At 39.8% G+C, this 20,371-nt stretch overlaps 1 protein-coding gene across 1 annotated transcript in view; it reads right to left on the bottom strand.

Annotated features, from left to right (window-relative positions):
* The window catches only part of Thada (THADA armadillo repeat containing), a 289,337-nt gene that overhangs the window by 252,776 nt on the left and 16,190 nt on the right, over positions 1–20,371 (bottom strand). Inside the window, exons 11-19 of the mRNA XM_031355527.1 lie at positions 17,959–18,650; positions 16,176–16,327; positions 15,476–15,631; positions 14,525–14,647; positions 11,367–11,490; positions 9,047–9,201; positions 5,831–6,038; positions 2,612–2,747; positions 2,192–2,328 (exon numbers count right to left, since the gene is read on the bottom strand). Of these exons, the coding sequence (XP_031211387.1) occupies positions 2,192–2,328; positions 2,612–2,747; positions 5,831–6,038; positions 9,047–9,201; positions 11,367–11,490; positions 14,525–14,647; positions 15,476–15,631; positions 16,176–16,327; positions 17,959–18,650 (1,883 nt within the window). The remainder of the gene's footprint in view (positions 1–2,191; positions 2,329–2,611; positions 2,748–5,830; positions 6,039–9,046; positions 9,202–11,366; positions 11,491–14,524; positions 14,648–15,475; positions 15,632–16,175; positions 16,328–17,958; positions 18,651–20,371) is intronic.

Raw genomic sequence — 20,371 nt, 5'->3', positions numbered from 1 at the left:
AAAAAAAAAAAAAAAAAAAAAGACCAGAACAGAATTTTAAAAATCCTATCATCTATCTATGGTTCTTAAGTGTCAAGAAAAAAAAATATAAACTATAAAGACTAAATATATATATAAATATAAAGACTAAATATAAAATATAAAGACTAAGGAAAAAAAGAAAAGGCAGAATTTAGGAAAAGTCTGCGAGGTAAATATAGTGTCTGAGACCAACTTTTTTAAATTTAAAATCTTTATCTTATTTTTTTCATGCAATGTATTTTGATCATATTCTTCCCCTCAAATATTCTTCCCCCATTCCTTGCCCCAAACCTGCCCAGATTCTCCCCATCTACATAATAATAATATAATAAATATGACATGCTCTACAAACTCTATCTACATTAGGAAACTGAAACACCACAAATCACTCAGTCAGAATCTACCAGCACTTGCCTGAGCCAACTACTAGCAAGAAGCCTATATGTTCCTTATTCTTCACAGATATGTGCTAAGTAGAAAAATTAATGTATGAAAATTTGGTATTTAGAATAACATGGGCTAAACTAATTAACTCTGTTTTAGTATCACGATCATCTCTGATTTTCATCACAAGACAGAAAAGCAGATTGACGATGCCCAGTGCTGATGTGTTGTTCCATGTAACGTTAGCTCCAGGAAGGCCAGCTCTTGGGAAGAGCATCAGGAGACAGGCTGGTCAGCAAGAGTGCCAAAGCACTCCAGAACATGGTGGACACTAAAGTATCAAAGTGGGACAGAACGAAAGGTTAAAGACTATGTGTCATTCAATGATAAATTATATGATTATATGATTAGGAAAAAGTAATTTAAACTTTATTGGAAGGAATGCAGGGAAATCCATAAGGAAGGATCTAGAATAATCTAAGAAAACCGAAAATTACCTAGAAAAGGTAAGAAGATACAAAGAAAAAGGAAAGAGATGTAGGAGTTTTTAAGAGCAAATGAAACACAAGGAGTACATGAAGAGACTGCCAATAATCCTAAAGCCCCCACCTGCATGGAGATCCATAGCAGGAACATATGCAGAGTCAGGGTATGGGGAGGGAAGAGGCAGATGAACCTTCCTGAGTTCAATTCTGAATAACTACTTCATCACTCCTTTTATTCCCACCCACTGGTCTTTATCCCTTACACACTCCCAGCAAGCAGAGTTCTCTGATCACCCCATCAGCAGCCCACCTCACAGACCTGTACACCTGCTCTGAAAACAGTGCCTAAACCCAGCTTATCTCATTCATTGCTGACTCTCTGGAGCTTGGAGTCATTTTTTTCAAGACGGGGTTTCTCTCCATAACCCTGGTTATCCTGGCACTCACTCTGTACACCAGGCTGGCCTCGAACTCAGAAATCCGCCTGCCTCTGCCTCCCAAGTGCTGGGATTAAAGGCAAGAGCCACCACTGCCCACCATAAATCTTATTTTTTTAAATTTTTATTTATTTTATGTGTATGTACAGATGGCTGTGAGCCATCATGTGTGTGTGGCTGCTGGGAATTGAACTCAGGACCTCTGCAGGCCCCGCTTGATTCCGTCCCACTCGCTCCAGCCCGGCTCGCTCTGGCCCCGTTCGCTCCGGTGTTAATTCACTATGGCTGTCTTCAGACACACCAGAAGAGGGCATCAGATCTCATGGTTGGTTGTGAGCCACCATGTGGTTGCTGGGATCAGAACTCAGGACCTTCAGAAGAGCAGTCAGTGCTCTTACCCGCTGAGCCATCTCGCCAGCCCAAATCTTATTTTTTTATCAATAGATATTGAGTATACCAATGTATATATAATTTTATAGCATACTTTGATTGTATTCACCTTTATATTGCTATCTCTTGTCCTTCTCACTCCTATGGATTCCCTTCTTTATCCCAACTAGTCCCTCACCTATTTTCATGTCTCCCTCTCTTTTTCCTTTAGGATAACTCAATGGATTACACTAAGTTTGCTTATAGGAAGATAAATGAGTTTGTTTATAGGAACAACAACTGTTACCAGTGACAATACCACTGAGCAAAAAGTCTCTCCTGCTGGGGGCTGTTTTTCAATAGTTATAAAGATTAATAAAAAATGAGAAATAGCATGAAAAAAGATTCTTCCCTGAATTTAGTTTCTGTATCTCTCCAAAGACATAAGAAGGAAACAGATGGGAGACAAAACCACGTTGGCCCTTGCCTGCTAACCTGAGTCAGTGTCCACAGGGATGAGGCCTTCAGGAGAGGAGCTTTGGATGACAGGAGACACCACTGTGGAAAGCCTTTGAGACAGCAGCAGCAGCTTACCCAGCACTGGCCTCCACTCGTTCACCAGATGCAGGTCACTGCAGCAAACACAATACAGACAATTACACTAAAAACAAAAAACTCACTTGAAAAGGAAAATTAACAAAAAAAGGACATGAAAGAATTTGTGGCTCAAAACTGTGTTGTTTATGAAATATTAAGAACTTAAAAACATGTATATATGGGTATATAATTAAATCTAATTTTCAATTCTTTTTAAGGCAATGTACTATTCTTTTCCCAAGACACACTCCAGTAAGAAGCTAAAGGTATGACATTGAGTGTATTTCTCAAGTACGATATGGCTGTGGACAGTCTTACTTTAGAGGCAGCTTCTGAAAAGCCCTTGTTATACAGTGGACTCTCCCATACATTGGAGATGAAGACGCAGCCTGAAGCAGAGAGGTCTCAGCTTGAGAGATTTCATCCTCAAGGTTTTCCATCAAGCATTTAATAACTAAAAAAAGCAAGCAGAAAACTGATATAGTTTCAGTTATAAAACACATTTATAATTCATTTGTAGAAAGAGTATACTCAGCTCAACTAAAAGATATATATTAGAGGTTTTATGTGTGTGTGTGTGTGTATTTGTATGTATGTATGTATGTATGTATGTATGTATGTATGTATGTATGTATACATTTGCACCTGTGTGTACATCTGCACAAGCAGAAGCCAGCTGTCAGTGCTGAGTGTCTTCTCCAGTCTCTGTCCACCTTATTTTCTGAAGGTAAGCTCTATCACGGATGCTCAGGCAGGCTCGCTGATTCCGTGGAGCTGGCTAGCTGGGTAGCTCTGAGAAGGTGTCTTGCCCCACCTAGCTTTTTACATGGATGCTGGTGATTCCAACTCAGGTCACCCAGAGTGCACAGCAAGCACTGTAAGCTCCCTAGTCACCTTTTCAGAGGTTTAGAATCAAAGATTGTTCAGGGGTATCAAACTGTTACCAACTTGTAATTAAGGCAATGTTAAAGGTTAGAATGCAGTCCCTTAATTGATGGAATTAATGATGACATGCACTCTGAAGCAATCCTTCTAGATACTCTCTACCTGGGTATCAAACTCCAGGACCATGTAGCATGACTATTTCACCTAAAAATAATATTTAGTAACAGTATAATCAAGATACCATTCAGAAACCATGCAAATCATATGGGTACAAATTGCATCAGTAAAATGGCTCAGTGAGTAAAGCTTTCAGTCAAACCTGATGTTGCTGAAGTTGACCTCTGACATCCACATGGTTACAAACTTACACACACACACACACACACACACACACACACACACGCACGCGTGCACTCAGTGCAATAAAAAATTCGAGGGTAAAAGTCAACAAATGTTTCTATCATCAGCTATATGCAAACATACACATTATTCTAGAGCATTCTCACTGCCTGCTGACTAAACACACACACCTAAATCAAAGGCTTCAACCAGCAGCAGCAGTTGTCCTCTATGGCAGCTCCACCATGCCCTGCTGTGGGTGACCACTGATTTATTTTGTCCCTATAGATTTTCCTATTCTTAGCTAAGTGTGGTGATATATACTTGTAATCCTAGAACTTTGGTAAGCTGAGGTGGGGAAATCAGGAGTTCAGGAACAGCCTGGCCACACAGTAACTTGGAAGCTAGCCTGGGCTACATGAGTTTCTGTCTCCAAACAAACAAACAGACAAAAACCAAAATGAAAACAACAACACACTAACAAACAAAAATTCCAGACATATTATAAATAAAATTAACACATGACCAGCTACAATCACTTGTCATGATGTTTTTAAAGTTCATCAAAGCTGTATCGGTACTTCATTCTTTCATATGGCAGTACAGGCCTAACACACTTTACCCTGATGTGCACATGGCTTATTTCCACTTTCAAACAATTATGAAAAGCGCTGCTCTGAACATTCTTGTAGTTTTTGCCTAGGCTTATGCTTTCATTTCTCCAGGTATTTACAGGCTGAATGTTTGACTTCAATCCTAGCAGTACATATCCTATTGTATTGTTACAGGTTTTTTTGTTTTGTTTTGTTTTTTAATTCTAACCATCCCAATTGGAATGAAGTTTTCCTCTCTGTAATTCTGATCTGCATTCCCTAAATGGAAAATAGTACTGAGTGCTGCTCCGTGTACTTGCTATTCACTTACTGGCATGCACAAAGTCTTGGGCTCAATCTCTGCTACTGCCCTGCATAAAATGGGTATGGCAGTTCATGCCAGTAATGCCATCACTCAAGAGGGAAGGCAGAGTTGAGTAGAAGCTTAAGACTACCCTGACTGCATAGCAAGTTTCAGGCCAGCCTAGGCTACACGAAATCCTATTCAAAAATAGGAGGGATAATAGGAGTGTGGGTGCTGGAGAGCTGGCTCATTACAGAAGCATAAAGTCCTTAGTTTGACTCACCAACACTGACATAAAAGTTTGGTGTAGTGGCACACATTTGTAACTGCAGTGGTGGGGTAGGAAGCAAAGACAAGCAGATTCTGCAGTCAGTCCAGCAGAAACAGCAAGCTCCAGGTTCAATGAGAATCTGTCTCAAAAGTTAAGGTGGAGGAGTGGAAAGACAGTTCAATGCTATCTTGTTGTGCAAGCGTGTGGACCTGAGTTCAAATCCTGGTCAAGTACTGTGGAAGATGAACTCTAGGTCTTGCTGACCACTACTGTAGCTCCAGGTTCAGTGACAGAGAGACCTTGCTTTAAGGGAAGAAAACAGTTGATAGGACAGGACACCAAATCTTCTTCTCTAACCTCTATGCACACAGGTGCACACACTGTAGGCATACACTCACATACACAACACTGAAGTTTCAATTTTTTAAAAAATAATGTAAAATAACAAGGTGGAGAAGTGTTTGAGGAAAATGCTGAACATCAAATTAACTCTGTACAGACACAATGAGGATGATCTAACTGTGGTCACAGAAACATGACTATAGGAAAAATAAACTGAGTTGAGAAAGAAAACAGTTGCCCTTTTAGAAAATGTGTCTCATTAAATGTACACTTGTGTACTTAGCATAAATCTTCTGTTTTGAAATAGGTTAGTCGGGCAGTATTGGCACATATCTTTAATCCCAGCACTCAGAAGGTAGAAGCAGGAGGATCTCCAAGTTTGAGGCCAGCCTGACCTACAAAGCTAGCAGGACAGTCAGGGCTACTCAGAGAAACCCTGTCTCAAAAATAAAATGAGAGAGGTGGGGGTAGGGAGGGAGGGGGGAGAGAAAGTAAGAGAGGGAGAGAGGGAGAGAAGGATGGAGGGAGGAAAGGAAAGAGGGAGGGAGGGAGAGAAGGAGAGAGGGAGAAAGGGAGAGGAGAGAGAGGAGAGAGGCATGGGGGGTGACTGAGGGAGAGAGAGAGAGGTGTGTTAAAGATGAGTAAACTATTAATTTGCATCAATAATATAGGTGTTCTCTTATGTACTGGTAAACTCTTAAAATAAAAACAAGTGACTATTAAGCCAGTAAATGCTAACTAAATAGTAAATGAAATAGAGGGTTTGGTAAGTTATTGCCAAAGGTCACTTTCTCAATACAAACCCATGAATGTATTCCTTTCCACCACAGCAGACTTCTCTCCAGTTCCACATGTGAGCTGCTGTGCTGAAGAGGCAGACAGGGAAGCTGGCAGAGCATCCTGCCATATCAGCAAGTTCAGCAGGTAGGAGGCTGTCACACAGTCATAAGGTTTGGTGCTAGTGCTGAGCTCCAGGGCTGCCTGGAACAGGTCTTGCAGCTTCTCAGAATCCTAGAGATGAGCACAGTCTTGGTCACCATGGCAGGAAGCACCTTGAAGGAACCATGTGTTTAAACTCATGCTGACACTCAATACGAACAGTAATGGCCATGGCCTGCTTTTCTCTCTGAACACAGGCTACTGTTGTCACAGTACTTGGTGGTGATCACTGATCATTGATCACTTCAGAGATGAAGACCTTTAACATAATTTCAATTCAGAAACTCAACAGGCAAACAGATTTTCCCTGTGAATTTGCTGTACTTCCAAGCCATACCACCTTCATCATGTCTACTGAGAGCACAAGTTTTAGTTAGCTTTGTTTCTCCCAGTTTATGTTGTATCTGAGCACCACATTCTTGTCCTTTTTCTTTTTCCCTTCCATAGAACTGGTTACTTGAATGACAGAGTCATAATAAGGCTCCTCATGGTAAAACTCCATACATGAATGGAGAACAGAGGACCAGAAAGGATTCAGAAATCTGGCATCCAAAGTCCTACAGTGTGTTACAAGTGAGGACACAGAACAAAGGAAAACTCCCTGTAACGGCTAGAGAAGGCACTGGATTGGCAACAGGAGACATGGATCCCAGTCCCAACCACACAGCTGACAAGCCATGTATGTGTTCACTACTCTGGACATCAGTGTTTAGTTGATCATTAATAAAATGATTCTTTTTTGATTGTCCCATAACTATCTAATAGGAGGAGTTAAAAATTTATCTCTGGCTGGGCAATGGTGGTGCACGCCTTTAATCCCAGCACTTGGGTGGCAGAGGCAGGTGGATTTCTGAGTTTGAGGTCAGCCTGATCTACAGAGTGAGTTCCAGGACAGCCAGGACTACACAGAGAAACCCTGTCTCAAAAATCAAAAAACAAAACAAACAAACAAACAAAACAAAAACAAAACAACCTTATCTCTGAATTTGATTATTAGTACCATGACATTTAATGATGACTAACAATTTCAAAACAGTAGATAGCAAATGTACTGACTTCAATATCAGTATATTTCTAAATTTTTTTCTACTTGACATTAGTGTAAATCTTACACTACACTACCTATAAATCAGTAAGAAACAAAATAAATAGCCTTAAAACTGAGAACACTTTTATTCCACTTAGATCAAAATATTAATACAATGAACCCTAGATATGGTACCATGCTTAATAACTGTAACCTACATGGAGAAAGAAGAATCAACTTGGATAATCTGTCCTTTGACCCACACACAGACAGTGTCACACAGGAACAAATACATGAAAATATAATTCAAAAACTTAAAATATCAATATATCATTAAGATATAGATTTATAGTTCCACAGAAAGATGGGCAGTAAACCACACGAGTAGTAAGGACATAAATGAAAAAGACACACCATCATGGACATGTATTATTATACACAGAGTATTAAGCTAGTATTAAAGGTACTGTTCAAAAATGATGGAAATATATAGTCAATATCTTAAAGGTCTTTTTTAAGTAGGAGGTGATCAATTCTTTTAATTACATTTACTTATTTGGGGGTGGTAGGGAGCTGAAGGAGACTTGCACAGACTACGGTACTCACATGGAGGTCGGGGAAACAAAAAGAACTGTTTCTCTCCCTCTATCATGTAGAGTTCAGAGAAAAAACTCAGGCCACAAGGCTTGGTGACAAGCACTTTTACCTACTGAACCATCTTGCCTGCCCTATTTTCAAGTCTTCAATGTTTATGCCAACCATTTTACTAACATGTAACAAGACGAAATACTATAACCAAAATCCTGACTTAAACCATGTGAGACAAAATTTCTTATAATTCTACAGTATCTCTGTGGCAACAACATGTTTATGGAATTAAAGGAACAGAAGGCCTCTCTCCAGGCCCCACACAGGTTCTATAACAAGCAGGCCTCTCAATAATTTACCTTCTCACTGCAGATCCTCTCAAAAACCATTTGAATAATCAATGAGGCATAGCTAATCTATATGATAAAAGGCTGCATGTGATAACCAGTAAAGGAAATGGTGCTGACAGAAGAAAATCTAAGTTAATTTTTTATAGGACACATGAGTTTAACAGTGAGTACCAAGAACCTTCCGCTCACTAAGGTACCCCAAAAGATTACGGAGACAGGTAGATACAGGTCAGCAACTCCTAACCTGGACCAAATCAGAACAGTGACACCCTAAGACACTGCAATGCCATACCAAAGACACAGAAACAACAATATGGTGCTGTCTTGTACATCTCTGCTCCTCTGAATCTTACACCTATAAGATGATGTCAGGCTGTACAGTCATACCCTAAATAGAACCTAACAGCTGCACTCTCCGTAGGACCCCTGGTTTCTAGAGAGTGTTAATAGAAGGCTAAACAAAGCTCAATACCCACTATGTCCCTGCTGGCCCAACACCCCTAGAGTAAGATAAAAGGAAAAGAAGAGAGCCTGGCTAGGGTTTCCCTGCAGACCCACTCTATACCGGGCCTTTACCCTACACAATCTTTGTCTTCTACCATGGTAGGAAGAATAGCATCAGGTGGAGGGCTGGGGCCCAGTGCCTCATCAGAAAACTACAGCTAACCTCAAATTTTCTGAGGTTTCAGTCTCTGTTTAGCTACTACTTACTGGAAGAGCAGAACACATTGTCTACCTCATTTACACTCAGCTTCTTGGTCTAGTAATCAGGAAGATTATCTTTAAAACCTCAAAATGACTATAAGTGATATGTTTTGAACAAGAATTACAAGCCCAAGGGAACTACAGAGACCACATACCTGGAACCTACCAATGAGCTTGATAGCAGTAAACCTCCTGCCTCCCACACCTCCACTGCCTTCGCAGCAGTTTAAAAAGTAGAGCTCAATGGTGTAGATTTGGACCATTTCCCACGCTTGCAAGAGCAAAGACAGATAGCAACTGAAAGAAATATCCAAAAGACCTAGAAGGCAAAGAGCTGGGACAATCCTAACTGTTTTCCCTAAGGTAAAGTTCTGCATTCACACACATTTATGTAGGTAAAGTCCAAATACCTGGAACTGCCCAGCTGTTACTGACGACAGCTTCATCAGAAGATCAAATGCTAAGGTTTTCACTTCTTCAAAAGTACTAGTAAAACACTCCATAAGTATCTGGTAACGGCCAGCGTCAATATCATGACTCAGCTGGTACACTGTGTGGATGTTACCTTAAAATTTAAATAAACAAAAATCAAACTGCCCAAATATTTATATAAGATCAATACAAAAATTCATACTTCCTGCTTCATCTACAGTTAAGATCTCAGTTTGTACTTTACACAACATACACTATGCACAACAGCATAAAACTCTATCTCTTCAAATGACAAAGAAGTACTACAGCTTTAAAAATGTGAAATGTGTTGTGTTTTGAGCAAGAATTACAAACCCAAAGGAACTATGGAGACTACATACCTGGAACCTACCAATGAGCTTGACAACAGTAAACCTTCTGCCTCCCAAACCTCCACCGCCATTGCAGCAGTTTAAACAGTAGACCTCAATGGTGTGGATTTGGACCATATATTTTTAAGATTTAAAAACATTTTATTCCTTTTTAAAAGGTATGAAAGATCCCTCAGTTACTTTTAAAATAAAAATAAACAAATACATTTAGGAACGCATCTTTTTAAAAATCTTCCTGGGGCTAGAAAGATGGTTCTATAGTTAAAAGTACTTGCTGCCCTTGCAGAAAACCCAGCACTCACGTCTCATAGCCATCTGTAACTCTAGTCCCATGGAATCCAATGACATTTTTTAGCCTTGGTGAGCACCAAGAACACAGAAGACACATACATGCACGTAAACATTCATGTATATAAAATAAAAATACTTAAACACACAACTTGCTGACCCAAGATCCAAAGTCTCAGAATAAGCAGACACAGAATGATGGGTATGACACAACCTGTGATCTTTTTATGTTGATCCATCCCAAACTCCTAGAATAAACTTCACTTGGTCATAATGTACAATTTTTTAAGAGTTATTTTTTATTTTATGCATATGAGTGTTTTGCCTGCATATATGTATGTGTAACATACATTTCTAGTGACCACAGAAGTCAAAAGAGGACAAGGCATTCCTTGGAACTAGAGTTATAGATGGTTGTGAGTTTCCACATAGGTGTTGGGACTAGAATCTGGATCTTCTACAGGAGCAGGAATGATTCTTACCCACCTTGGTCATCCCTCCAGCCCTGTGTACAGTATATTTAACATATTTCTGGGTGTTGTTTGCTGAAGTACTTTCTCGAAGCTTCTACATCTGTATTCATGAGAGATATTGGTCTACAGTTTTTTTACAGGCTCTTTATTTTTACATTTTTATTGCATGTATTGATTTATTTATTTATTTATTTATTTATTTATGGGGCCTGGGCATACACATGCATGTGCATGTACAGAAGTCAGAGGATAACCTGTGGGAGCTAGGGACTGATCTAGGGAGGCAGGCTTGGCAGCAAAGACCTTGTACACTGACCCATCTTGATGGACCCTTTACAAAACCATGTTTGCTTTTCTAACACTCGACAGAATGAGTCGGGAGGTTATTTGTCCTCTTCAGTTTTGTGAGACTATGAGAAGGATAACTGTAAAGATTTGGTGGGATTTACCAGTAAAGCCACTTGTCCTAGAGTTTGCTCTATTAGAATACTTTGATTGTTTATTGTGAGACAAGGTCTTGGCTATGTAGAACAGGTTGGCTTCTAATCTAATCCTCCTGCCTCAGCCCTTCAAGTGCTGGGATTAAAAGCATGTCTCACCACAGCCTCTTGCTGGGAGGTTTTGATTACTGTTTCAATCTCTTTACCAATTATAGAATTATCTCCTTTTTCAAAGTGTTTTCTCCTAAAATCAATGTATATTTCATATAGATTATTTAATTAGTTGGTATGTAATGGTTTTTGATTATTTTATGTGATTTCTAAAAGTGTAGAAATCTTCAAGCAGATGGCATATCTGAGAAACCACATTTTAACCACAAAGACTCATTCATCTTATGTATTAAATACAAGATAAGCTATTATGGTTTTTTAACTTAAGAGATGAAGCCCTTACTTATAACAGCACAAATGAACGAGGCAGGGAAGAATGGGCAGTCTTGGTGTGGTGAGCAAGAAGACCCATACCAAGGACCCAGGTTTAGCATGCACTTGGAAAGTGATGAACAAAAGGAGACAGCTCTCTCTCACTTCCCTTCACTAGCAACTTTAATTATGCACAAACGAGAGCTATGCATTAAAAGGAAATCTATAGAGAGAAAATAAAATCAAATTCAAGTAAAGCAATACGCTAACAAAGTGTGTTTCCCAAACATTGCTGCCCCTTACCTTCTGGAACAGGAAACACTTCAGCTACTGATCCTAAAATGGTTAAAGCTGAAAATCGAGTAGAGTAGGAAGATCCAGGAAACAATGCTTCAAAAAGAATGTTGCAAACAGATGACATGAAATTCTAAAATTAAGAACATATTACAATTAAGTATAATTAAGTTAAGTGGCAGCTGGTCAGGTGGGTCCCTTCAAGATGAAGTGCTTCTGCTACATCTAACTCAGGGTGAAGGTTGTTGAAGCTGCCCTGGCTGTTTGACTATTCAGCTTGACACCCACTACAGTTTGGACAGTTTCTCCCCTACAGACTCATCTGCTTCATGTCTGACTTCCAGTGGAATGGAATAACAGCAGATGGGAGGAACGGGGGCTTTAAGAGGCAAGGCCTGGTGGGAGGCAATTAGGTCTAGAGGACTCAAACCCTGGGCACTGATTAATTCTGTCAGGGGTGAGTCAGGTTACTACTAAACTATTAGTCTTCACAGTGTGACGGTTATGGATGCTAGAGGCTTATTTCTTCAGCTGGCTGTCTTGCCTTCAGTCCTAACCACATGCTCCACACTGTGCCCACCAGTCCACCAGTACGTGGCATGGTCAGGAAACCCTTAACCCTGCTGTCTGGTCTTCCTGGCCTCTAACATTCTTCTTCATGACCTACACCCTTTCAAAGTACCCTCCCCCAAGTACTTGGGACAGCAACATAAAGTGGACAGCACTCATGGCACAAACTACATCATGACCGTAAGAAACCCTGTCTTCACAGACTCAACAGATAAAGTTTTAGAAAAAACAAGATTTGTTCAGCCCTGTCTATGCCACGGCTTTATGAATCCTGACTTCTCTGGACATCAGGCATCAGAGGTATACAACTTTCCAAAGTCTTAGAGTAAACAAAGAAATAGCCAATAAAAACTACTAAATTGACTGTGATACAACTCGTATGAAGATTGTTTTCTACTGGTTTCCTAAGATTCATACTCTACCATTCTACTTACAAAAATTATTTTCTTTAAAGAAAACTTTTAATCAAAAAAGCAAGATGGCTGCTGGAAATGCAGCTCTGAAGAGTGCTTTCCAAGTGGGCACAAAGCTCCGAGTTCTAGCTCCACTCCATATCAACCAGGTGCCATGCTGCACACCTGTAATCTCAACACTTGGAAGGCAGACGCAGATGGGTCAAAGTTCAAAGTCATCTTATGAGACATACTGCATTTGAAGCTAGCCTGGGCTCATGAGACTGTTTAATCCCTTCTTCCCAACAGTAAAGTACTACTTTTTGTTTATCATCAACTCTTCTTCTCTAATTTAAAAACAGTGTTCCCAGTGTGAAGTACAGAGAAGAACTGAAAACCTCAGTGGTGATGGTCATGCATCCTAACCCTGCTTTACCCTGAGTAACTGGGAGGCAGCAGGGCCCCAAATGACAGTCAAGAACACAAGACCCCAACATTCATTTTTCTGATAGACATGCAACCTTAAGAGATTTGATCTTGTGGCCCTCATGAACCCTAAGAATTTGGTGATGAGTTTATAGTTCTTTGGAATATCAAAGGACTAGAATACCTATCCAAAGTGTATCTACTTAATCCTATTTTAAATATTAAGTACAACAATGTTCACATTACATCTTTAAGACTTATCCTAAGTATACTTACACTATCATTTGTACTTTTAAATATGGTTCCTTCTCTCAACTAAAATATATCTAATAAATTAAGAGACCATATTTAGACCACAGGGCCCTCAGTCATGAGCAATATTTCACATACTCACAAGAGCTAAATATATGTCTTTGTCAATTTATACTATTTTGTTATTGAGACAGTCTCATGTATCCTAGTCTGGTTCTGCACTTGCTATGTAGCAGAGCGTGACCTTTATTTCTGACACTCCTGTTTCCACCTTAGAAGCACCGAGACAGTAGCATTCGCTTCCACTTCCAGTTTATGTATCCCATATAGCCACGTGTCGGACCCCACACCCAGCTTGGGATCCAACACATGGCTATATGCATAGTAAGGAAACACTCTACCACAGGGTGACTCAGAGTAAGCGTCTAAGGCCTCACGTTCAAATAGTGCACATGACCACAGTCACGGCTCTCAAAACTAGGGGAGGAGCACCAGTTTGAAACCAGCTTGGGCTACATAGTCTCAAAGGAGGGAAAAAGGAAGACTCATAAGCAAAAACTAAAATACAAGCTTTTATGAAAATTTAGAATCTCAATCCACACAGATGCCAATCAGATGCCGATTTTCAAGGGTAAGCCATCTCCATATGGGTTCTAGGCATGGAACTCAAGATGTCAGGCCTAGCAAGCCCCTTTTACTTGGTGAGCCAAGTAATGTTTAAAAAGGGTTTTCTCGCTAAATCCTCAAAATCAAGTTGTTCGGAGTTCTTGTTTGTTTCAGCAATTTTGACTTATTTGTAAGGTTTGGTTGTTTGAGACAGAGCTCACTATGTGGCCCTGGCTAACCTTTATAACAGGAGGTCAGGAGGATGTGTAAGTAAATGTAGTATTTGCTATATAATCATGAGGTCCTGAGTTGGATCCGCAACACCCAAAGCCCAGGGTTCCAATGCACACTGTAATCATTCCTTGACTAGAGATGAGAGGATGCTTGGGGCTTGCTGCCAACCATCTAGCTCAATTAACAAGTTCCAGGTTCAGTGAGAAACCTCTCTCAAAAATTAAGGTGGAGAGTAATCAAGGAAGACACTTCCTAGCAACCTCTGTCCTCCACATGCATGCATGTATATACACAGAGAGGGAGAGACAGAGACAGAGAACTGAAAGCTGTCAATCTGAGCCACAGCCCAAGCAGCATCTTGTGCCATGTGAAGAGATGAAGTTTAGAGATAGCAACTACCCAAATGTCTGAGTAATAAGTAAACTGACCCAACAAGAAGTGAACTACTGAGGTGAGCCCAGTTATGTCATTCTAACACAGTCTTCAAATATTGCCTTGGTTCCACAACTCAGGCTACCCTCCAGTGGAATACCCAGACCCAGAAAGAATATATAACATCCAGCCTAAGGAAAAAGCAGAAAGTCACAAGTCATCAAGGGATTTCTGTTTGCTGCCCTCTAGTGTGCCCTCACAAGTATGTGTGTTTCCTGAGGCTCTGTATGTCTGGTACATCACCTACGTACGCACCTTATACTGCTGTAAAGAGACAGAAGGCTGCTCTCTGATGGACCAGTTCTCTGAGTCAGGTGTAGATTTCCTTTGCTCCAATTTATAAAGTACCTGAGAACTTTCTTGTATCCTGCAAAACAACTTTTACAGAGAAAAAGGCCTTTTTTTTTTGGTAACTATATATGAACCACATAGTAAACTAAAACATCAGCCTGCAGGGACAATTTAAGGCTAAGAGAGAGCCTGGATTTTCAAATATTGAAATCCGTAGTTTCTTTTTCACATAAAATCAACATTTTATAGTTTTACCAAAAACAACATATTACTGCAACCAGAATTAAACCATGTTCCCATTTCCTTTAAACTGGTCTGAACCTGCAGGATAAGTGTCATTTCTGTAGCTTACCAGTTCCTTACCATTGATGACTGTATGACTGACTCAGAGGAGTCACTCGTGAGATCACCATCTCACGGGTGCTTCTTACCTCCATCACCAACACTTTCTTCACACCATCTACGCTCTAAGAACCCCTTCACTGAGCAAGTTGGGGTTGGTGCAACAACTTGGTGAGTAAGGGTGTATGTCCCCAAGCCTGACGACCTAAGTCTATTCCCAGGATCCACATGGCAAATGGAGAGAACCAACTCCTGCAAACTGTCCTCTACCTCCATAATTGTACCCTGGGATACACACCTGTCCCTTAAATAAATGAATAAAATGTTTAAAATTATATTTTTTAAGAGGTCAGGGTTGATTTTTTTTTTTTTTTTACCCCCAAAAGAAAGAACTTTGTGTGCTGGATTTTAACCCCACAGGTAAGCTTGTTGAACTCAGAGCAAAACTCTGAAGGCATGAAGACAGGTGGTAGCCCAGTATCACAACTATTCCACACTCTCCTCAAATCTGGGACCTCTAAAAAAAGTACTTTCTAGAGCAATTACTATTCCTGTGCTGATGCAAAACCCTACCTTCCTAAGGAGAGAGCAGATCTGCTGCCGCACCCCTGGAGACTGGCTGTTGAGATTGTAAGTGATGAAAAACTGAACCCACTGCATCTCTTCTGCAGAGACCACTTCTGTGCTCCGATTACTTTCACAAAGCAAGCCGAGTGTATCTATCCGCACCTAAAATACATGAAACAATATACTCACTTTTCTCTAAAATACTTATAACATGTGATATTTGTATAAACTTGATGTTGCCAACATACACCTAAAGGTCTCTTAGCCAATACGTCTTATACTACATCCTATACAAGTATAAAACTGGGGCCTGCACAAATTCACGAGCCGAAGCCTTACTTATATGCAGCACTTTGTTCCACTGCTTTCTTGTCTTCTTAGTGCTACCTTACTGCAGACCTCCACAGATCACGTTCAGCTCACACCAGCCAAGCACCATGCACCCTTATTAGGCTTTTGTAAGCCTTATAGATAAACTACCTTACCAGGGCACACCTACGTGTCGGATGTGTCTCCGAGTTGTAGGTTCTTTGTGTGAGGTGTCTATGTTCCCACCAGAAACTGCATAGACTGAGTACAAGAATGATACTTTCTACTGGTTCCTTAATGGGCTCCTGACGGTACTAGGTTCAACTGAGGGGCCTCTAGCTGGGCCACTAAAGCAATCAGATTTTTAGGAACTATATATGCAACAAAAGTTTCTTACTTGGCAGTGTTGGTGAATTAAGCCTTGCTTTACCCTTTCACTACACACAAGGTTCTCCCAGGCATGAGTTGCAGACTGAAGATGTCCATGAGCTCTAGCTGTTCGTAGACATGCCATCAAAGCTCCCAGAGCCCCTCTGTGATTAAAAGACCCTAAAAGGAGAAAAGACTATTCTTGTCCCAAAAGCACAATAGCAGAGACTATTCCTGTGCTATGCAATGACTATGACATGTCAACTTTTATGATCCAATTAACATTAAACTTTACATTCTAACATGAATTAAAGTGCTATTCTAAAATAAAAATGACTGAAGATAGTTGTTCACACCAATAATTCCAAGTAAGCACAATTACCTTATTAATTTAAAGAAATTATAACTTATTCTCTAATACTTTTACTTTTGGCCTTAACACTTACAAAAAAAAGATCACCATATGTTAATTAGAGGAAAAGGAATCAGGTAGAGAAAAGATATAAACAATTACACAAGAATAGTAAAAACACTGTAATTGTTCTGTTAAACTAACGACTAAACCTTAACACGTTTTTTGAGTTGTTCTCATTATAAAGAACACAGAATGTGGACTACAGAGACTTGCTGATTTCAGCAGAGGATCAGCCGCTAAGGAAGGCACAGGACTCTGTGACTCAGAGGAACAAGCTAGCATCAGAACAGGTTCCTATCTCCAAAGCGTCAAATGGTCACTCAATGCAAGAATAACTGTTAAAAGACTATTAAATTAAATAATATATGTTTTTGTGTAAAGAAACCAAAATTTCCTCTCAGAACCAAATAGTTCAACATTTCTTCAATTGTATATAAGGATATATATTTTTCTTTATCAAAAGAGATAATTTTAATCTATATATCCATCCATCCACCCACCCACCCACCCATCCATCAATCTATCTGGAGAGTTTCGTGCAATCATGGCATGCATGGAACTCACTATGTATACTAAGCTGGCCTTGAACTGGAAGCAATCATCCACGCCTGTCTCCTAACTATTAGAATTACAGACATGTACCACCACATATGGCCACACATTAGTCACAAATCATGATTCCTTTAGCACTCGAGTCTCAGCGGGACGTTTTCCCCAATTCTAAATGACTACATAGTTCATCTTTTAAGTTGTGCTTCCTACTAAACACAAGAACCCACCTGCTTTATTGGGTCTGCCTAAAGCATTTTTAATTGCTATCTCAATCACCTGGATAAAAGAAGTATATAAAAAACAGACACCATTCCTCTAGCTTGAGAACAAAAGAATAAATTAAAACCTTGTAACTACGGGGTGGAGGAGACAGCTCTTGAGTTAAGAGCATTGGCTACTCTCCAAGGGAGTAGACAAATATCCACATGGCAGCTTACAACTGTCCTTAACTCCATTCCAACAGATTCGATGCCCTGTTCTGACCTCCAAAGGCACTAGGCACACACATGTTGCAAATATAGACACACAAGCAAATCACTCATACACATACAAATCAATCTTTTTTAAAAAACAAAACATAAAACAAAACTTTACAACTGAAATCACCGCTTGGTTTGTTGAAACTACTTCAGCCAAAAACTCCACTCTGTAGCAGAGTAAAATGCTGAAATTTTACTACTGAAAGTAAAATGCTTCATTCTGAAGTGGCTGTGATTAATAGCTTTCTTTACCACTTACAGAAGGGGAGAGAGGAGAGATTTAAACTAGAAGATGACAAACATCTGCCCAGAGGCTTACACTTAAGTATCCTAAATAGAAATTCATAAAACAAAATTTATCTCACCAGTTTCAGTTTCAGTAGATGCCTGAAGAATCTGCACCATGTAGTGCAGACTCTCGGGGCTGTAATTCAGTAACCTTGGTAAGTAATAATCAATCACATAAGACCTCTGCTCCAAGTTTCCTCCACACAGTACAGAAAGGACAGGAAAAACCCAAGTCTCATGCCACTTGTCCATCCAGGTATTGGTGACAGTTTGGGTCTTCAAATGGCTCTTATGATTTTTAAACATGGTTTCCAAGAGGTCACTTGCATAAGGTACTAATGACTGGTCTCCCATCACCTCTAGGATTTGAGATGGAATAGTTTTATCTATTGCCAAAATATGTTCAATTCCAAGACTCTCAACCAAGCAGCCAAGGCAAGCGTACTTCCCTTTAATATGCCATTCCAAGTGCAGAAGGCTCTTAGTCAACTCCAGAAAGAAGGGGTCAGTGACAAAATCTGCCCCTTCCATAGTGAGCCGGTGCATTTGCAAAAGATTTCTGAATATGATTTTGGTTTGGTGTCTCAAAGCATCTAGTGGATGTTCCCAGTGTGTATAGACATATTCCAAAAGCCTACGAGGTATGCTTGAATCCCCATTCAGATGATCCTTTAAGCGTGAGGAACTTGATTCAAGGATTAGTACAGCTGAATTGGTCCAAGATGCCAAGATTCTAGACAGGAACATTTCTAATGTTGACTCCTTAATCCTGGAGAAAAATAAACCATGATGTATATTATTATAAACTGCCTAGTGAAAGAAATTAGTTAGCTGTCACAACTTTTAGATATAAAAATGAACAAAAAAATTAATGAAACTTACAACAACAAAATCACAAATAAGGCCAAACTGAAAGTGAAATTTTCACATGAATTTTTTACTTTGTGAAATATATATTAAAAAATGAATATAAGGAAACCTTTACAAATAAATGAAATATTCATTATCTTTACTGTGATGATAGTTTATGAGTATTCTAAAGTGTGTGTGTTTGTGACAGAAAGAGAGGGAGGGAGGGAGGGAGGGAGGGAGGGACAGAGAGAGAGAGAGAGAGAGAGAGAGAGAGATGCATTCAAGTGAGTGCACACATGCATAAACACAAGTCAACAGAAGATACCCCGTGTCTTCTCTTATAGCTCTTTATCTTATTTCCTTGAGATAGTGTCTCTTACTGACCTACAACCTGGCTATTTCAGCTAAGATGGCTGGCCAGCAAGCTCTCAGGATTTACCTGTCTCCACTTAGCAATGCTGGTGTTACAGGCACATGTGCGGCTAGAGATTTGAACTCAGTTCCACACATTTGCACAGCATATGCTCTATGCCACTGAGCCATCTCCCTGGCTTCTCATGGAGAATTTAAAATAACCTGAGGGCCCAGCTGAGAAAGGCTGGAGAACCATGTTTACATCTTGGGGTATCTATTGCTTTAGGATGATGAAAAAATTAAAGACAAGGTCTCACTAGGTAATCTAGGCTACACTCAAACTCATCTTGCTGCCTCTGCCTCCCAAGTGCACCATCATGACGATCTAGGAAGATGGGAACATTCTGAGGTGGACTGTGGTGATGGTTGTGCAATTCCATGAACATACAAAAAGACATAGAATTGTGCCCTTTACATTTGTGAATTTACAGTACATAAATTGTATCTCCAACTTTTAAAAATAATATTAGAGCTTTTTTCTTACCATAATATTATGCTTATTGCTATTAAGTTGTATTCATGGTCTGACTTTTAAAAACTTACTATAATTTATGCATCATTTATTTATTGCATGTGTGCACATGTGTGCCAAGATCAGAAGTAAACTTGCAAGAGTCAGTTCTCTCCTTCTACCATGTAGGTTCAATGAATCAAACTCAGATCTTCAGGTGTGGTGATAAGAACCTTTAACAGCTAAGCCATCTCACCAGATCCTATATGACATTTTAAATACTTGCTCATTTCATCCATAATGGCCAAACACCAAAGAAACGCAGTTCTTACTACATCAGTGACCACTTATTATACAACTTCACTTTACTCATCCAGTAAACTGTTTATACTATGTACGTATACAACACATTATATTACTTAGAATTCATAAAACTCATTAAATAGGGTCATGTTTTTTAAAATGGTAGCATGAGTAGAAGATAGACTCAGGAGGTAAACACACACACTGTGCTTTCAGAGGGCCAAAGTTCAGTTCCCAACACCCATGCCAGGCAGGTCACAACCACCTGCAACTCTAGTACCAGGAGATCCACAGCCACCGTCTGGCTTCCATGGCACTTCATACACATGCAAATACCCACCACACACATGCACATAATGAAAAAATTGGGTGTGGTAGTATACACATGTTATGGGAGGAGAGGCAGGAAGATCAGAAGTTCAAAATCAGCTTTGGTCACAAAGTTCAAAATAACATGGGACTGACCCAAA

This window comes from Mastomys coucha, unplaced genomic scaffold (genome assembly GCF_008632895.1).
Source record: "Mastomys coucha isolate ucsf_1 unplaced genomic scaffold, UCSF_Mcou_1 pScaffold6, whole genome shotgun sequence".
Classification (NCBI taxonomy): domain Eukaryota; kingdom Metazoa; phylum Chordata; class Mammalia; order Rodentia; family Muridae; genus Mastomys; species Mastomys coucha.
Note: the sequence above shows the minus strand (reverse complement) of the source record. Positions and strands in the feature narration are given on the sequence as shown.